This window comes from Procambarus clarkii, chromosome 5, assembly GCF_040958095.1.
Source record: "Procambarus clarkii isolate CNS0578487 chromosome 5, FALCON_Pclarkii_2.0, whole genome shotgun sequence".
In the NCBI taxonomy this organism is placed as follows: Eukaryota; Metazoa; Arthropoda; class Malacostraca; order Decapoda; family Cambaridae; genus Procambarus; species Procambarus clarkii.
Genome location: NC_091154.1, coordinates 8,519,551 through 8,533,972, shown reverse-complemented (window position 1 = coordinate 8,533,972; position 14,422 = coordinate 8,519,551). Strand labels below are relative to the sequence as shown.

General features: G+C 42.4%; 2 protein-coding genes across 2 annotated transcripts in view; both read left to right on the top strand.

The window, feature by feature from the left end:
* LOC123765468 (tripartite motif-containing protein 72) overlaps positions 1 to 1,517 on the top strand; it is a 72,802-nt gene extending 71,285 nt beyond the window's left edge. The window contains exon 4 of the mRNA XM_045754072.2: positions 136 to 1,517. Within this exon, the coding sequence (XP_045610028.1) occupies positions 136 to 693 (558 nt within the window). The 3' untranslated portion in view covers positions 694 to 1,517. The remainder of the gene's footprint in view (positions 1 to 135) is intronic.
* A 6,777-nt stretch (positions 1,518 to 8,294) lies between these two features.
* The window catches only part of LOC123765488 (endoplasmic reticulum transmembrane helix translocase), a 77,913-nt gene continuing 71,785 nt past the window's right edge, over positions 8,295 to 14,422 (top strand). The window contains exons 1-6 of the mRNA XM_045754111.2: positions 8,295 to 8,609; positions 10,920 to 11,009; positions 11,353 to 11,546; positions 12,061 to 12,133; positions 13,091 to 13,246; positions 14,183 to 14,336. Coding sequence (XP_045610067.2) covers positions 8,334 to 8,609; positions 10,920 to 11,009; positions 11,353 to 11,546; positions 12,061 to 12,133; positions 13,091 to 13,246; positions 14,183 to 14,336 — 943 coding nt within the window. The 5' untranslated portion in view covers positions 8,295 to 8,333. The remainder of the gene's footprint in view (positions 8,610 to 10,919; positions 11,010 to 11,352; positions 11,547 to 12,060; positions 12,134 to 13,090; positions 13,247 to 14,182; positions 14,337 to 14,422) is intronic.

Here is a 14,422-nt window from a genome sequence, read left to right as displayed (position 1 = left end):
GAATGATGCAGCGCAGCCTTCGTTTCATGCTTGCTAAAAAGTATGCAATATTTTCATATTAGCAAATGTACACTGTAGCTACTTAAACCACTTAATCATTGCCTGACTTATTACTTACTCCTTTTGTCTTTACAGTTCGCAGACGTCATGCATAACTTTGATCCCCGGCAGAAGCATGCATTCTTAGACATCCAAAGCCCCAATCGTTACGAGGGAAGGGTATATCTAGTGTTGTTCGAAAGCACATTACGGGCTTACAACTTCTGTTACCTCTGCACGGGAGAACACGGACCTTCATACAAGGGAATTGTGTTACGTCACGGCTATTATTTTAACGACAAGACTGGTAGTGCACATATACAAGTACAAGCTGGACAAGAGTTGGTGGACAAGGATGAAGGCAAACCTCTTGGAATCGTTGCCGACATGGAATTGGGAGATGGCGGTACATACCAAAGAAAGGTTCACCCAGGTCTTCTCAGTGGAGTCCCTTGCAAGGAAATTAACAAATCAGCATGTTTTAACATACACCTTAGATATTCTACTAATGGTGTGGACCAATGTGGTTATGGAAAAGTCATAAGTGGCCTTGCGATCTTTCAAAGCTTGACGCTAGAAAAGGCTAATAACGTAATTATTGACTGTGGCGTTGTTCTGCAGAGCCTTCCAATTGAAAATATTGCAGATTTATGATTACTGTCAGCTTGTGTACAAAATATATGTGCAAGCATTTATGAATAACTCAATGGAGCTCCCTCTCCTGTTTAGATAGTACACTACCTATTGTGATGATCATCAATAGTCAGAATTCGTATGTACCTAGATTTTAGATAGTAGTATACTGACCAGTAAGGAATTATTTTAAAATAAATGAAGCTAAAACACAGACTTAAATATTTCTAGGCCTAGTATAGTACACTTATGTACTATATTAAGCCTCAGATATTGTTATTAGACCTACGGAGATAAGGATAGGTTAGGTTAGTTCAGCTTGTCAAAGCAACACAAGTAAAATATAGTTTTTCAGTTTGCCCAACTCAATAGTTCGGATTTCTACGTTTTTAACTGTGTTATACAGTACGTCGGTATACAGTATATACTCATCATTACTATAAGAACTATCAAAACAGGAGGATGGGCTGAATAATTGTATAAATGATATTTCTACAAAAGAAATATGGCTGACAATTCTTCCAAAATGAGATACAGTAGCTTGCCTTTTAATTTTAAAATACAGCACAAGCAACGTGTGAATTTAATTGCCTCCCTCTCTCTTTTTATTTTTTTATTAATACAGTATTAATTTTTGTATGAGCTGCTACTGTTAAATACACATAATTTTAAGTAAATGCGAGAGAGAAGAGGCGGTTGAAATAGTCGATCATCATCATGTTTGCACATAAAAATTTTACGATCATTCCTTTCATAGTTGTTGATAGAATGTAAGACACTTGAGGTCAGTTTAGTCACTGATTGTCAATGCTTTGTATAAAGAATTAAAGATAAACTAGAATTTATGTCACGTGTTTTTATTTCTATAATATTGAGCTTAATACAGAGTACTGTTAAGTGCATGAGTAATGTGTAGGGCTTTACAAATATTCAGAGTATTGTACACATGTGTTGTGCTCATATTCAGTGTAATGTATACACATGCAGTGTTGTACACACATGCAGTGTTGTACACATGGATCCAGACTACTAATTATGGGGGACTTCAACCATGGGAAAATAGATTGGGAGAACAGAGACCTGCATGTAGGACCAGAAACATGGAGAGCTAAGCTGCTGGATGTGGCAACAAGAAACTTTCTAAGCCAGCACATAAGGATCCAATAAGAATGAGAGGAGAGGATGAACCAGCAATGTGTGGCCACGTCTGTGGTAGAAAATAATAAAAAAAAAATGCTTGATCTGATATTTACCCTAAATGAGTGGGATATAAGGGAAGTCAAGATGGAAGCGCCCTTGGGAATGAGTGACCACAGTGTATTGAACTTTGAGTACCTGTTTGAGTACAGAAGAGGACTGTTTGAGGCTTCAAGAAGACCTAGACAAACTGAAGGAATGGTCGAACAAATGGTTGTTAGAGTTTAACCCAACCAAATGTAATGTAATGAAGATAGGTGTAGGGAGCAGGAGGCCATATACAAGGTATCATCTGGGAGAGGAAATTCTTCAGGAGTCAGAGAAAGAAAAAGAATTGGGAGTTGATATCACGCCAGACGTGTCTCCTGCAGCCCATATCAAGAGGATAACATCAGCGGCATATGCCAGGCTGACCAACATACGAACGGCATTCAGAAACTTGTGTAAAGAATCATTCAGAACTTTGTATACCACATATGTCAGGCCAATCCTGGAGTATGCAGCCCCAGCATGGAGTCCATATCTAGTCAAGGATAAGACTAAACTGGAAAAGTTCAAAGGTTTGCCACCAGACTAGTACCCGAGCTGAGAGGTATGAGCTACGAGGAGAGACTACGGGAATTAAACCCCACTTCGCTGGAAGACAGAAGAGTTAGGGGGGACATGATCACCACATTCAAGATTCTGACGGGAATTGATAGGGTAGATAAAGATAGGCTATTTAACACAAGGGGACACAGGTAGAAACAGTGCCCAAATGAGCCACAGAGATATTAGAAAGAACTTTTTTAGTGTCAGAGTGGTTGACAAATGGAATGCATTAGGAAGTGATGTGGTGGAGGCTGACTCCATACACAGTTTCAAGTGTAGATATGATAGAGCCCAATAGGCTCAGGATTCTATACACCAGTTGATTGACGGTTGAGAGGCGGGACCAAAGAGCCAGAGCTCAACCCCCGCAAGCACAACTAGGTGAGTACACACATGTAGTGTTGTACACACATGCAGAGTGTTGTACAACCATAGTAGTGAGTAGTAGGCCGCCGTCGGTGAGAGAGACACGTGTTAGTGAGGTCCGAGGAGATTCGTCAAATACTTGGGACAGTGAAGGAGTATAGAGGCTAGATCATAGTATTTGGCCTCTCGCAGTGTGTAGCTAGCAGGGTGCAACGTAGCATAGGCAAATCACAAGCGATAGTGCGAAGAAACCAAAGTGGAGCTAGTGGCATCACCAGTGCATATACTGTGTGGAGATCCGCGTGGGGCGACCCGCCATGGAACTGCCTGGTTGTGCTTGTTGGGTGGTGACTGGTAAGTGCCCCTCTCTGAAGTCTTCAACAGTGTGTAAGGTTTGTATAATATCATATAGTAGTCACTTACAATACATTGCATTCGATAATACAATAGTAATCTTGATAGATTGATAGAGAAAAAGGCAGTAACCTCACTAGTGAGCTCAGTGGGACCTGAATTGTGCCGTGTGTGTAGGGATTAACAAGTCATGGTAACACCGCACATCCCCCACTTTCCCCTACACGTCAACTGGACACCATAAATAGTGACATATAATCTCCCTCTGCCCCCACCCCCCCCCCCCTCCCTCCCCCCTCTCTCTCTCTCTTTCTCTCTCTCTCTCTCCCTCTCTCTCTCTCTCTCTCTCTCTCTCTCTCTCTCTCTCTCTCTCTCTCTCTCTCTCTCTCTCTCTCTCTCTCTCTCTCTCTCTCTCTCTCTCTGTGCACATGCCCTCCCCTAACCCTATCAAAACATACCGGGGAAAGGGACAAGATGGCAGGAGGACGCACCAGGGACACGGGAATAGTAAAAGTGATCAAACAAAGGAAATATTAGCCCAAGTTTTGGAGGAATTCAGGAGGAAGATGCATGAAATGAGGATTACAATTAACAACCTGCAAAGTGAACTGACATCAGCAAGGGAGGAGATCAAATCCCTCACAGATAAAAATAAAGAGGCCGAGCAACAGAGTATCATCCAAAGGGAAGGTGCATATGTTGCATTGGAAGGAAATGCCTCTGTACCTGAAACATTTGCGGAAATACTGAGAAAGAGCTCAAAAGCAGTGGACACAGTGAGGGAGGTAGCCATGCAAGCAGGTACCTCACAGGAAGCAGCAAGGTGCACCAGTCAGCTGCTGGAAAGAAAAAGATTAGTGGTAGTTGTAGGCATCGAAGAACAGGAAGGATCCAATAGGCAGGAATGGAATAGCAAGGACAGAGAGGCAGTAGATGGGCTACTAAAGGGGATTACAGATGGAAGGGGCTGAACAAAACATTGAGAAGGTTTTCAGGTTGGGCTGGTACAACAAGGACAGAAACCGACTGGTAAAGGTGGTATTTGCAAACGAGACCACGAAAGAGGTTATTCTAGAAAGGAAGAGTCGTCTGCAGCATGTAGAGGGATACAAAAAAGTATTCCTGCAGAGGGACAAGACGAAGGAGAAGAGAGCCAGGGCAGCAGAGGCAAGGAGGAAGCGCAGGGAGGGAGAAGCAAACCAGGAAATCACAGCCCCCAACACAACAGTCCCAGAGACAAGAGGGGAACCCAAAACAAGCATCCCAGCAACACCAGAGGGGAGGGCAACACCACCACCACCAACCCCCCCCCCCCCTCTGCATAGAAACCCTCCCTTCCCCTAACCCTACATGCCCCCACCCAACCCTCCCTCCCCCCACCTTATTCCGACCCTGTCACCCCTCCCCATTCCCATCATGTCCCCCTCCCCCTTCATCCCATACCCTCCCTATCCTTCCTACTCCCCCTCACCCCGTATCCTCCATGCCACCCCCTATCTCCTTACCCCATACCCTACCTGTTCCCCCTTCCCTTGACCCCCCCCCCCACCCCACCCCAAAATCCTCTGAGACCCTGCAAACCACCTCACAGATCTTCTCACTCAGGGAACAGCTTCCCACACCAGCAGAATGCTCACTAAGAAGGGGACAAGAAAATGAACAGAAGAAAGTGAGCTTCAAGGCAATGTACACTAACATAGGTGGGATTACAAATAAAACAAGTGAACTCGGAGAATGGGCACTAGAAGAAAACCCAGACATAATAGCACTCACAGAAACAAAGCTAACGAAAACCATAACAAATCTTAACCAACATAACTTCTCCACTTGCTTCAGGGATAATCACCGATAGCACTACAGACCATTACCCCACATTTCTCTTAACTAACATTAACAAACCACCTCTAGAGGCAAGGGAGTTAAGCTTTAGGCTGCACAATGAAACTGCTATAGGCAATTTTATAGCTGCTGCTGCTGATATCAACTGGGAATCTGAATTAGGTACCATAGAGGACATCAACCTAGCAGTGCAATCTTTTCTTCAAAAAACTCTAAGCCTTTATAATATCCACTGTCCTATGCTAACGAAACAAGTCACAACCAAAAGGCTAAACAATCCTTGGCTTACAAAGGGAATACTTAAATCCATTAATAAAAAACATGACCTTGAGAATAAGTATAGGTTAGGAATCGTCTCCAAAGAATTCTCAAAGAATTACTCATCATTGCTCTCTAAAATAATTAGGAGAGCCAAAATTAAATACTACGAAGATAAATTTACCCACACAAAGGCCAATATTAAGAAAACTTGGAGCACAAGTTCACAAATATTGGGATCAAAGAAGATTTTAAATAACAAACCAATATTCCTGTCAAATAATGATGGTCTGCTTTCAGCCTCTGACACTGCTTTTAAGTTCAATAGGTTCTTCTCTTCCATTGGGTCATCCCTTGCAAATGATATTCCATCTTCCAGTACTGATGTTAAGGACTATCTTACAGGTAACTATCCACAGTCTGTGTACCTAAAGCCTACTAATTCCACTGATGTTACTGACATAATCCTTTCCCTTAAAACCAAGTCTAGTGCCCTTGAGGAGATACCAACTCTTATTTACAAAAAAGCCTCCAGATCTTTAGCCCCTGCTATTGCATTGCTCTTCAACAAGTCACTTGAACTCCAAACCTTTCCAGATATTCTAAAAAAAAAAAGCGAGAGTAACCCCTGTCACAAATGTGGTGATCTCACAGATGTTAACAACTACAGACCTATATCAATTCTGCCAAACTTGTCAAAAATATTTGAAAAACTAATCTACAAGCAGCTTTACTCTTATCTAGCCAAACTCAATATACTTAGCTCTTGTCAATATGGCTTCAGACCCCAAAAAAGCACTTACGATGCACTTACTAGTATGATTAACTTGATTCATGCAGCTCTAGATAAAAATGAGTTCCCTGTTGAGTTATTTGTGGACCTGCGTAAGGCTTTTGACACTGTCAACCACCAAAACCTTCTTCTTAAATTACATCATTATGGAGTCAGAGGACACTCCCTGCAATACCTCAAATCTTACCTTACTGACAGGCTCCAGTATGTTTCTGTGAATAATTCAATTTCTCCCACCCTACCCATCAACATTGGTGTTCCTCAGGGCATCATACTTGGCCCTCTCCTCTTTCTCATCTACATTAATGACCTTCCAAATGCCTCCCGACATCTCAAACCAATTCTATTTGCTGACGACACGACCTTCATTTACTCCAGTCCTGACCCCCTTGCTCTAAATGCCACAGTAAATACTGTGCTTAATAAAGTCCATCTTTGGCTAACTGCCAACAAACTCACCCTTAACATTGACAAAACTTTCTATATTTTGTTTGGCAATAAATCCTCTAATCAAATAAATCTCAAAATAAACAATACCCAAATTTGTAACAAATTAGATGGCAAATTCCTTGGCGTTCTCATTGACCACAAACTGAATTTCCAGGGACACATTCTAAATATATCAAAAAAAGTTTCAAAAACTGTTGGCATTCTTTCTAAGATCAGATATTATGTACCACGCCCTACCCTGGTGACTCTCTATTACTCCCTCATCTATCCTTATCTCAACTATGGTATTTGTGCTTGGGGTTCTACTACCCAAAATCATTTACGTCCTCTAATTACTCAACACAAAGCTGCTATTAGGACAATATCCAACTCTGGCCCCAGACATCACTCGGTACCCTTACTCAAATCTCTGAATATGTTAGATATTAAGTCACTGCACATTCTCTCATGTGTATTATACATATATAAAACGCTGAACTGTAATGCCAATCCTGACCTCAAAAGCTTCATAGAAGGTTGTAACAGAACCCATGAGCACCACACCAGAAATAAATACAGTTTTGATATTCCTAGAGTACGACTTAATCAAACTAGAAATGCTCTACAAATCAAGGGGCCCAGAATGTGGAATGACCTTCCCAATCATGTTAAAGACTGTACCTCTCTCAACCAGTTTAAGATAAAAACGAAGTTATACCTATTTATAATTCCCTGTAACCTACCTTACCTCTCTATTGTCAACCAATGTCTGTTTTTTTTTTTTTTTTTAAGAGCGCTGTTTGTCGACATAATTGTATTTGTGCTGCTTTTTCAGCCATGTTTTCATTCCATGTTTTCATTTTATTCTTTATGCTCAATTAGTATTAAGCTTTAGTCATTTAAGTTTTTCATGCCCAAAACGCTTTGCGTAATAGTGGCTTTAGGCATTGTATGTACTAGCCCTATCTATAAATCCATCACTCTTTGTAAAATCTCTTGTATGTATGTACTTTACCTAAATAAACATTTGATTTGATTTGATTTGAAATATCAAACATTAACTATAAAATATCTAGTTATTGACTGAGAAACGTTGATTGTTTGATAATTATATACGCCAAAATATATTACAAATATATTCGTGAATATTTATATATATGAATATATTGAATTATTGGATAGATAGATTAGATAGATATATATTCAATTATCAGATAGATTAGAGGCTCTTGAAGGCTATGGGGCCCCTACAATTGTACCAGAGGTGGTATCCTCTATAGAATACATAAATATTCAATTAATAAATACGATATTGACGCTAACTTAAAGGTAATTTGCTTCCTATATTAAATAATAAATATATACGAGACCTTGGGTGCTTAAATAAATAAATTGTTTGATGTAATATTAGAAATAAAGTATTTAGAAGCATATAAATAATTAATATGTACGATACCTTGGGTGCTTATATAAATAAATTACTTGATGTAATATTGGAAATAAAGTATTTAGAAGGCAATAAATAATTAATTGTACATCCCTGGCCAACAATTGCCGTGGAGTGCGCAGAGTGTGACTTCTCTGCTGACATTACACGTAATATGTTCGTTCTCGCTAACTTGGCTTCGACTCAAAAATGATCTGTTTTTAAACCCTTTATTTGGGATTATAAGCCTCTTATATGACAAAATATACTTGTAAATAAATGTTATATTACATAATGGCGTGGCGATGTAGGTGGTAGTAGTGTTAATCAGATGAAATAGCGGGAGTTGTAACATGGCAGGAAAGGATACGGAGAGTGTCTGTTTTGGAGCGTCGTCTGAGAGCAGTGATGGCTTCCTCTCCTGCTCCTTCCTCCAGCTGTGTGGACGACCTGGTGGCCTCCGTGGGCCTGTACGTGCCCCGGCCCCTCGTGCTGCACGGCTACGTGTTGCCCTTCCTGGTGGTGTACGCCGCGTGGGCGTGGGCGTGGGTGTGGGTGTACGGGTGGGAGGAGTACTTCGAGGCCGGGCTCATTGTGGTGGCCGGCGTGGGCTGCCTGCAGGTGCTGGCCTGTCTCTTCTGTCACTGGTCCGTCCAGGTCCGCTGTCTCCTCACCTGCAGGAAGGTGAGGGGGCTCTCCTGGGGTGGGGGGGGGGGAGGGGGGGCTCTCCTGGGGTGGGGGGGAGGGGGGGCTTTGGTTCTTGTGTCTCTGCTCTCATCTCTCTATATTATGCACTAATCTATCCCTATCTTAATTATGGTATCTGTGCATGGGAGCCGGTCGGCCGAGCGGACAGCACGCTGGACTTGTGATCCTGTGGTCCTGGGTTCAATCCTGGGCGCCGGCGAAAAACAATGGGCAAAGTTTCTTTCACCCTATGCCCCTGTTACCTAGCAGTAAAATAGGTACCTGGGTGTTAGTCAGCTGTCACGGGCTGCTTCCTGGGGGTGGAGGCCTGGTCGAGGACCGGGCCGCGGGGATACTAAAGCCCCGAAATCATCTCAAGATAACCTCAAAATGGGCTTCAACCACTGTAAACTACCTCAAGTCCATCCTCACCCAGCAAAAATGTACTATCAGAACAATAACAAACTCTGCTTTCAGACAACACTCAGCTCCCTTGTTTAACTCCCTTAACATGCTAAAAGATAACCTCACTCCACACATTCTCTTGTGTCAACTACATTTACAAAACCCTGTTCTTAAATGCAAATCTTGCTCTGAAACTCTCCCTGGACAGATGTAATAGGACCCATTATCACCACACCAGACATAAATATCTCTTTGATATCCCCAGAGTCAAACTTATTCTGTGTAAACACTCTATGTAAATAAAGGGACCCAGTCTCTGGAACTCACTCCCTATTGAATTGAAAAGCTGTCCAACTTTTGCGTCATTCAAAAACAATACTAAAAAGTACCTAATTTCATCTTTATAGTTTTTTACCTTTTGCTTTAAAACTGCACTGTATCTATTGCTACCCAATCTCCCAATCTTTATGTACCCAATCTGAACATCTTTACCATTGTGATCATTGCGGTCTTATATGTGCTATCAATCTGCTGTATGGTGTCTATTAATCTTGTTTAAATTACCAATCAAGCTGTCAATGTAATCAATCAGGGCTTTAATATACCAATGTGCTTTAATATACTTACTAATCTCTCTCATCTCATTTTTTTCTTGCAATGTATTTGTTCTCATTTTATTAATTCTGATAGAATTTACCTACTTAAAATTATCTGCTAGATTAAGGACCTGCCCGAAACCCTGCGCGAACTAGTGGCTTTACAAGAGTGTAAATACTGTGCTATGTATTCTCACAAACCCAATGTACCTTCTTGTATATAAATAAATAAATGGTGGATTTTGTTTCTTTTGTTTGTATGCCTGTTAGTGTTCTTCTTTTCCGTGTGTGTGTGTTGCTTTCTCCTCCCGGTCCTCCGCTTGTCGCTCCCTCCCGCCCCCTCCGCTTGTCGCTCCCTCCCGCCCCCTCCGCTTGTCGCTCCCTCCCGCCCCCCTCCGCTTGTCGCTCCCTCCCGCCCCCCTCCGCTTGTCGCTCCCTCCCGCCCCCCTCCGCTTGTCGCTCCCTCCCGCCCCCCTCCGCTTGTCGCTCCCTCCCGCCCCCCTCCGCTTGTCGCTCCCTCCCGCCCCCCTCCGCTTGTCGCTCCCTCCCGCCCCCCTCCGCTTGTCGCTCCCTCCCGCCCCCTCCGCTTGTCGCTCCCTCCCGCCCCCTCCGCTTGTCGCTCCCTCCCGCCCCCTCCGCTTGTCGCTCCCTCCCGCCCCCTCCGCTTGTCGCTCCCTCCCGCCCCCTCCGCTTGTCGCTTCCTCCCGCCCCCCTCCGCTTGTCGGGTTCTTACCAATTTACCCGTGCTGAACCCTATTTCCATTAGATAATTGAGAGACTAGTTATGTTGTTTTGCATGTCCATTCTTTATCATTTTTTCATCCATTGTCATTATTTTCCTCATCGAAATAGTGTCATATATAGACACTTAATATATTGAGGCGTCTCTCTCCCAGGGCAGTGGTCCATTCACTAACGTGAGCTTCCCGGCCGGGTTGGCCAGGTGTCTGATAGTGATTGGGACTTGAATTTAATTCTTCATTCTTGTAAATGTGTCGAATAAATGCATAATTTTTGTTGACCAGACCACACACTAGAAGTTGAAGGGACGACGACGTTTCGGTCCGTCCTGGACCATTCTCAAGTCGATTGTGATGAGGACAGGTAGGGACAGGCAATAAATAGGCAAGAGAGGGCTGAGGAGGAAAGTAAGGTGTAGGGGATAGTAGTCGTCCCTTCAACTTCTAGTGTGTGGTCTGGTCAACATACTTCAGCCACGTTATTGTGACTCATCGCCCGCATAATTTTTGCGTTTTTGTTTTTGGTATCTCCAGATTAATCCCATGCAAGACTTATTTTATTTCAGGAGAAGAACCCACAGTTGGCCACGGTAGCTAAGGTTGTGCCGACGCCCAACAATGGCTCGCCCGAGCTCGTCCGGGTTCACCAGACTGTGGTGAGTTCTGAATCAGCGCTTTCTTCATGATGAGAACATAAGAACGTGTTTAGTTTGAGTTAATGTTGAAGCTGTCAGTCAAGTTGTGCTTCTTGTTGGGATATTGTGAAGCCCATCAGGGTCCACTGGTTTGGAAACTATGTGGTTGATTTCTGGAACACGTTAATAGGCAACATAATAGATGTGGGCTCATTGGATTGTTTCATGCTGAGGTTATACATGTATATGAATGAGTTTGGTTATAAGGAGCTGCCTTTGTATGGGCCAAAATAGGCCCTCTGCTATTTACCTTTATTTATGTGTTCTTTGGTTATTTAATACAGTACAACATTTCTGTCTGCAGATCAACAAAGATGCCAAGGAAGCCATTTGGTTTAGCTTTCAAAAAGCTAAATACATTTGGGATGGTGAGGAGAGGAAACAATTTGTGGGGCTGCAGTTCCCGGTGGATCTTCAGTTACGGACGTATGCAGAATGGCGCGGTTACCAGGAGGACGCCGACCTTGCTGCGGCCGAGCACAGATTTGGAAAGAACGAGTTAGTACCCACACGGTTCTTGACACTGCTAGAGTATGGGGGAGGGGGGTTGTTCTTGCTTATAATTCGTGCATATTGTCAGTTATACGCTTGTTACATTGCTTACCATGATTCAGCAGTGTGTTTTACCCAGAATGTGATCTGCCATCTGTTTTATCCATCAGAATCTGATCTGTTTTGTAGCCAAGTCCCTTGTGTAGTGTTTAGTTATCTGAATTTACCTAAGGACCACCTTGTTTAGTGGCCTCGACAAGGACAGGAAGCTGTACGCTTGTTATTTGAGTTGAAAAGTTATGGTGTTTATTTTGGTCGTATAATTTCGTACAAATAAATACTCAAATATGTTTAAAATTGAGCTGTATAGAGCCTGAATGTTTAAGATGAAAAGCTAATAGTGGCTGCCTTAAATACTAGTTCACAGATGCATTCCAACTCATTTCAGGTTGTATATAAGAGAGGAGGTACCAGAGATGTAGATATACAGTACTGTATTGTGTTCATTTCCATTTTTCAGCCTCCAGATGGATGTTCCAGAGTTCACCGAGCTGTTCAAGGAGAGAGCCACAGCACCATTCTTTGTGTTCCAGGTGAGCACTATACTCTAATAATCATACCTGCCTGGTATGATTACATACAGCAGTCCCCGAGGTGCAGTGGTAAGACACTTGCCTCGTGCTTCTTGAGCGATTTGGCCTGAGTTTGTATCCTGGCCGGGGAGAATTGACTGGGCAGCAATCCTTAAACTGTAAGGCTTTGTTCACCCAACTGTAAATGGTACCTGGTGGTTAAACGATTTGGCACGTTGTATTCCGGGGGAAATTAAGATCAAGACCTGCCCGAAATGTTGTGTTCTGGTGACTTTACAAAAATATTTCCAGTTATTTGTAACGTTTAACTACCACTTAGTCCTATAGGACTACTTAGTCCTAACTACCACTTAATGATATAGGACTAAGTGGTAGTAGTTTTGCACATTTTGACATGTGCAAAACCCCTCATTATATGCTATTGTATTTACTTCTGTGGAAAAGACCAGACACAGAATTTCTCTTCAAGCAATGCTAACATATATAAATATTGGAGGTATAAAAATGTTGAGTTTATACCACACAGTGTGGAAGCTGAGCATTAGATCACCATTGTCTTGAATTTAAATTTTGTTTAGCTTTTTAATTTTTGTTTGTGGCAATGAATTTTGTTTTCTACAGGAGTATTGTGTTCTTGAAGCAATTACCTAGGTATTGCTGTGCAGATTTTCCGTCTTAAAGAGTACAATATAAGCATTACTAACAAATATCTGGCTGATTGATTATTCTTTGTGTAAAATATATATTTGCCATCTTGCACGTGTCATAATTTATACTGTAACTTCTTGATATAACGCCATGTAAAACGTTTTGGCAATGAGCATGACGAGTTTTGCGAGACGTTATTACCCGTCATGTACTGTACTGTACGGTATATACAGTACAATCCATATTTCCTGTACTGTACTAATGGTCAGGAAGTATATCAAATTGCTACATTGTAACGTGACATTTCAGGTGTTTTGTGTGGGACTGTGGTGTCTGGACGAGTATTGGTACTACTCCCTATTCACACTCTTCATGTTGGTCATTTTCGAGTGCACGTTGGTGCAGCAGCAGCTGCGGAACATGTCGGAGATCCGCAAGATGGGGGCAAAGCCGTATATGATTCAGGTATGACCCTGTGTGTGTGTGTGTGTGTGTGTGTGTGTGTGTGTGTGTGTGTGTGTGTGTGTGTGTGTGTATGTGTGTGTGTTTGGCCTAATTTTATTGAGTTATTTTGATTTAAGTTTTTTTTATACTGGTCTTGGCAATGCAGCTATAGCATTAACATGTCCCCAGCATACAAAAACAAATAGTTTTTAAACATTAATGAAAATTGTGGTATATAGTAAGAACAGGACTAAGAAATCTTGCCATAGTGTCAGTCTGGCACATATAAACAAATTGTACACATGTTTATTTTGTTGCCACTGGCCAAGAGTGCCTTTGTATAGTCACTTTATTGCTTCAGTTTCTATTCATTTTTACTCTGGAATTATTGCTTCTCACTATTAGCAAAGCAATTATAACACATGGTTATGTATAATATTAACAGTTGGCCGGTTGGCCGAGCAGACAGCACGCTGGACTTGTGATCCTGTGGTCCCGGGTTCGATCACGGGCGCCGGCGAGAAACAATGGGCAGAGTTTCTTTTACCCTATGCCCCTGTTACCTAGCAGTAAAATAGGTACCTGGGTGTTAGTCAGCTGTCACGGGCTGCTTCCTGGGGGGTGGAGGCTTGGTCGAGGACCGGGCCGCAGGGACACTAAAGCCCCGAGATAACCTCAAGATAACAGTTTGAAACTATTTTTTTTTTTTTTTAAAGTACACAAATTGATTAGCTTCATATTTGTTCCACAGAGACTGGAATGCTTTTTTTATTACTAGGTCATTCAAGCGTCATAGCCGGTCTCTAAATATAGGCAGTCAGCGTTAAGCTAGGGGTTTGATTTTGTATGTACATCAAGTGCTTTTTTTTTTTTACAAACTTATTCTAGTTTATAATGCTAAGTGGTTTACGTTTTTCCTTCAAAATACCTAATACCTCAACCTGTTCATTCTTTCAGACCTACCGCAATCGTAGGTGGCGGTCGGTGATGACGGATCAGCTGGTTCCTGGAGATATTGTAAGTGTGGGCCGGAGCCAGAACGACAATCTCGTTCCCTGCGATTTGCTCTTGCTTCGTGGGCCTTGTGTGGTGGACGAGAGCATGCTTACTGGTTAGTGTTGGTGCTGTGTTTTGGACTGGCTGCTTACAAAACCCATTGAGCGATGTTATTTTGCAAACAGGCTTGATACATAGAAA